This window comes from Myotis davidii, unplaced genomic scaffold, assembly GCF_000327345.1.
Source record: "Myotis davidii unplaced genomic scaffold, ASM32734v1 scaffold808, whole genome shotgun sequence".
Classification (NCBI taxonomy): domain Eukaryota; kingdom Metazoa; phylum Chordata; class Mammalia; order Chiroptera; family Vespertilionidae; genus Myotis; species Myotis davidii.
Genome location: NW_006298960.1, coordinates 279,905 through 285,447, shown reverse-complemented (window position 1 = coordinate 285,447; position 5,543 = coordinate 279,905). Strand labels below are relative to the sequence as shown.

General features: G+C 37.7%; 1 protein-coding gene across 7 annotated transcripts in view; it reads left to right on the top strand.

The window, feature by feature from the left end:
* ZNF248 (zinc finger protein 248) overlaps positions 1 to 5,543 on the top strand; it is a 25,605-nt gene that overhangs the window by 9,576 nt on the left and 10,486 nt on the right. For all 7 annotated transcript variants that reach the window (XM_006774537.2, XM_006774534.2, XM_006774536.2 and 4 more), the window contains 2 exons: positions 1,172 to 1,298; positions 1,562 to 1,657. In XM_006774537.2, coding sequence (XP_006774600.1) covers positions 1,172 to 1,298; positions 1,562 to 1,657 — 223 coding nt within the window. The remainder of the gene's footprint in view (positions 1 to 1,171; positions 1,299 to 1,561; positions 1,658 to 5,543) is intronic.

Below are 5,543 nucleotides of genomic sequence, written 5' to 3'. Positions count from 1 at the left end.
GGGGGAGTGCCACTCAGCCAGAAGCCCAGCTCAGAGCCAGCAAGCGCAGCGGTGGTGGTGGGGGACTCTCCCACCTCCGTTGCCACGCTAAGGATATCCGACTGATGGCTTGAGCGGGCCTAAGCTGGCAGTTGGACATCCCCCGAGGGCTCCCGGACTGCCAACTGCCCAAATCTCTTGCACCGGGCCTCTAGTATATATAGATAGATGGTGAGAACTCTCCTGAAATCCAAGGTCCCAGATGCCAGCCAAAGGACACCTTGTGGAGGACTTATCAAGGGCTAGTGGTCTTAGCCCTGCTCTGTTCTTTTCTGCACACCACATATCCCATTTTTCATTTATTTTGTTCATATATTCATCTGTTTTATTGAATATATTATTCATCATTTATTTTGAAGTTCTTGCTTATCATTTCCAATATCTGAGTCCCCTGTTTTTATTGTCTATTTTTTTCTTGGTCATTGTCTTTTCACAGAACATGAAATTTTTTATTGGATGCCAGACATTATATTTTTTTAAAAAATGGTAGAGGCTCAGAAAATGATCTCTTTCAGCAGAGAGGATTCATCCTTTCTCTGGTGGGCAGGTAGAATGCAGGGCTGGTCACTTTAATCAATCATAGGTTGAAGTTGGTCAGGGCCTGCACCATATTCATTTCAATCCACTATTCATTTTAACAAAGTTTTACTTCCTCAGTGAAAGTTAACTTAATAATATAAAAGGTGCCCAGCCGTTGTGGCTAAGTGGTTGAGTGTCAACCTATGAAGAGCATTTAAAATATAATAATAATATAGAAGATAATATAAAAGAACTAACTTTAAAAAAAGAACTAACTTTTCCTTGGTAACCCCAGCCTATTTTGTGAATACTGCTAGCTCCTGCAATGTCTAATTTAATAAATGATAATGTATATGTCTCCTTATCATGTCATAAGCATTGAGAACAGAAACTGTGTTTGTTTTCATCAGTAGTATTTTTGTAGCAGTTAGGACAGTTCCAAGCCCTTAGTGGAAAGTCAGTTTGTACCTATTTTATCCTACATAATATAGCACAAAAGAAGGCATCCGATATGACAATTTTTAGTAAGCTCTAAAGAGATTAGTTCTTTCAAATGTTTTCCTAATTATATAGTTCTGACAGCTTCATATAGAAAAAGAATATACCGTTACAGGAACAAGTGTCATTCAAAGATGTGTGCGTGGACTTCACCCGGGAAGAGTGGCATCTGCTGAGTCCTGCTCAGAAGATACTATACAGAGACATGATGCTGGAAAATTACAGCCACCTTGTCTCAATAGGTAAGAATATTTCTATGTGACTACCAGTACCATGCATTTCTTAGTTGATGAAACATATAAACTTCCTGTAAGAATTTTCTGATTTGAAGCTAGAGATTTGGGCTAGCATAAAGAATGCTGTGTTTTTCCCTCCTCAGGGATTGGTTGATTAGGGCACCTCCTTTGAACAGCTCTTTAAACTGTACCTTTCTTCCCCACCATTTTCTCAGAGTCCCTAAAAGCAGGCTGTTTAGCCATAATGCTGTAGTATTTTCTCTTAACAGGGTATTGCATTACTAAGCCAGAAGTGATCGTCAAGATAGAGCAAGGAGAAGAGCCCTGGATATTAAAGCAAGGATTCTCAAGCCAGTGCCACCCAGGTGAGTTCATGAGTTCACACCCAGATGGAAGCCACAGGAAGTGAGATTTAAGCCATTGTTTAGGGCTTATCACCTTTCAGATATTTTTTTTTGTAGCCCAGACCTTTGGAAGTTATAAGGACAATTGGCCCACATCCCTTTATTACCTTAATCACATTCCTCCACATGTCACTTTCACTCATAAGTGCTTTCCTTTTTCCTTCTACATTTTAAGGGTGACTTACCTATACCCATAAGCTAAACACTGTCAGGTTCATCTTAGATAATTTTTCTTGGTTAATGTATCTTTTTTTTTTTTTGGTTAGTGTATCTTAGAATTGTTCACCTCTATTGTCTTTGTGTTAGCTGGTATTTTTTCATGCAGTACTTCTATATATTCATTTAACAAATATATGTGAGCACTCACTATGATCCAGTTATGTTTTTAGGTAATTAAAAGAATAATGTCCCTGCTGTCATGTAGTGTATATTACAATGAGGGGCACAAAGCATACCTGTGTGTGTGTGTGTGTGTGTGTAGATATATGTGCATGTATATACACACACAGTGTTGGGTGATGGTAAGTACTGTTAAAGTAGTGGAAAGGGGGATGGAGAATGATGTACTATTTGGTAAGAAAGTCAGGGAAAACCTTTAAATGAGATTACTAGAGACAAGACTAATAAAGTGGAAGCGTGAATATTTTAGGCAGGGGAAACATCAGGTGCTGAACTTCTCAGGCAGATATATTCTTAGAGTGAAGAATGGCAAGAAGGCCACTGTGGCTGGAGACCAATGGGCGTGGGGGAGATAGATAGGAGATGATATTATAATTAGTAACATGGACCATGGTAGATACCATGGTTAATTTTGTTTTGAGTGATGTGAGAAATCCTTTGTTTTTTTAGTACATGTAAATCAAATTATGTCATCAAATCTGATTTACAGTTTAAAAGAGTCTTTCTGACTTCTAGTCAGTAAATAAACTATGATGGGTGAGTGGTACTTACGAATTAGCAAGGAAGAAACACCAGTTAGGAGGCCATTATGTACTCCAGAGGAGAGAAGATAGTAGCTAAGGCTATGTTGGAAGTGCTCAGAAGTGGTAGATTTGTACAGATGTATTGAAATGCGACTAAGAGGATTTGCTGTTGGATTAGATAATAGTGTGTTGAGAGAAAGAGAGGAGTCATGAATGACAAGCAACTGGATAAATTAGGGTGTTATTTACTGAAATAGAGAAAATTAGGGAGGAGAGATTATAAGGGGGTTATTATAAATTTAAATTTGGACTCAATAAGCTTGAGGTAACTGTTAAAATCTAGTCTGTGTATTGGAGGTTGGATGTGTACAAGTATGGAATATAGAACTAGAAGTATCCATTTGAAAGGCATTAATTTCAAGTGGTGTCAAAAGGCATGGGTTAGAGGAGATCTTCTAGAACAGATGTTGGGAAACTTTTTTTTTTTTTAACTGTGATAAAAGACTTCTTTATTCATCTGCCATGTGTCAGCAAACATTTGTGGCAAGTTAAAACAACACCCAAAACACCTGTGTTCCACATTGATTGGGAAGAAGAAGGATGGTGTTAGATGGAGAATTCAGCAGAAGCAGGATAATTTACAGAAGTATAGAGATGAAACTCCATCTAATCGATCTTCTTTCCACATTACAGTGTGACCACATAAGGGTGGGTGCAGCAAAGGGATTTGAGTCTGAAGCTTGATTACATTAAATGAGGTGATTTTCAAGCCAACTTGAATCCTTGAACTGAATTCCCTTCCATAAGAGGCTCCTTTTCCTCACCCTGTCACCCCTTTCTATGTCCCTGATTCTATTATAATCAAGATGTTGGGAAACTTTAATAAAAGACCAGAAGGTAAATATTTCAGGGTTAGTGGCCACATGTGGTCGTGGTTGTTGCTGCTGCTGCTCCTCCCCCTCCCCTTTCCACTCCTTTCTCTTCCTATTTATTCTCCCCCTTTCTTCTTATCCTTGCTCCTCCCTAGTGCTCTTCTACTTTGTCCCTCTAAAAATGTAAAGAACATTCTTAGTTCAAGGACCATTCATTGCTTGTAGTCATAGCTGGCGGACTCCTTTTCTAAAGAGTGGTTCTTTGTGAGAGAAGTAGTCTTGGGACAATACACTTTTATGAGACATGTAAATCCATTAAGTCTCATCATTAGAGGAGATTGAGAAGGAACAGTCTGAGTGGCATGAAAAGCAGAGAAGCTGGTTTCCTACGAGTCAAATAAGGGACATTCTACAATCCTTTACTACCTTAAGTGGCAACCATGGGTCATTGTACTAAACCTGTTATTTCCTATTACTGGTCTATTCATACTGCTGTTGTTTTCCTTTCAAAACCATCTACTACAGCGGTACTCAACCTGTGGGTCGGAACCCCTTTGGCGGTCTAACGACCCTTTCACAGGGGTCGCCTAAGACCATCCTGCATATCAGATATTTACATTACAATTCATAACAGTAGCAACATTACTGTTGCTACAGTTATGAAGTAGCAACGAAAATAATTTTATGGTTGGGTCACAACATGAGGAACTGTATTTAAAGGGCCAGAAATTTGAGAACCACTGCTCTACATCTCTTCATTTTCTCACTTTTCACTGATAACACGTAAAACCAGAACTGTGCCTGTGATGTTTCATTTCTGGCTTGAGCTACCTCCTAAAAATGGCTTTTATTTAACCTAAAGCATCCAGTGTATCTTTTACTAGCCTGATAAAGTAGCTTTTTATTAATAAATAAAATGAAAGCCTTTCATTGACTATTACAGTGTGGTCCTATTCTTTTTATTTTTACTTTTTTATTTTTATAAGAATTTATTTGAGCCAAAATGATGACATGCTGGGAACCAAGATCACAAGTGCTCTACTGTCCTACCTATCTTAATTTCTTTCTTTCTGCTCTCCAAAATTTACACTAAAACCCATACTATATTATATCCTAAATTCACTTATAAATGCTCTTTTTTAAACTTTAAGTAATTTTTTATTTTTCAGTTACAGTTGGCACACAATATTATATTAGTTTTTGGTGCGCAACTCAGTGATTAGATGTTATATGACTTACTAAGTGATCACCCCGATAAATCTAGTAACCATCTGACACCATAGTTATTACAATATTATTGACTATATTCCTTATGCTATACTTTACATTTCTGTGACTATTCTGTAACTTCCAATTTGTACGTTTTAATCCTTCACTTTTCCACCCATCCCCCCAACAGCCTTCCCATCAGGCAACTGTCAAAATGTTCTTTGTATCTGTGAGTCTCTTCCTGTTCTACTTGTTTATTTTCTTTTTTAGATCTCTTTTGTCTGGTGTAAGTATTGCTACCCCAGCTTTTTGTTTGTTTGTTTCCATTTCCATGAAATATCTTTTTTCATCCCTTTAAATCTGTGTGTGTCTTTTGATCTGAAGTGAGTCTCTTGTAAGCTGCAAGGGTCTATGAGTCTCTTGTAGATAGCAAGGGTCTGTTTTCATTATCCATTAAGTCTCCATATGTCTTTTGATTGGAGCATTTAATTTATTTGCATTTAAAGTAACTATTGATAGATATGTATTTATTACCATTTTATTCATACTTCTTATCCTTCTTATTTTTTTTTCTTCTTCAACAGTAATTTGGTGGTGATGAACTGCTTTAGCTTTTCCTTGTCTAGGAAACTCTTTTTATTTGTCCTTCTATTCTAAATGATAGCGTTGCTGGGTAGAGTAATCTTGGTTATAGGTCCTTGCTTTTCTAAAGAATTTTTATTGATTTCAGAGAGGAAAGGAGAGGGAGAAAGAGATAGAAACATCAGTGATGACAGGAAATCATTGATCGGCTGCCTCCTGCACACCCCCTACTGGGGATTGAGCCCGCAACCCTGGAATGTG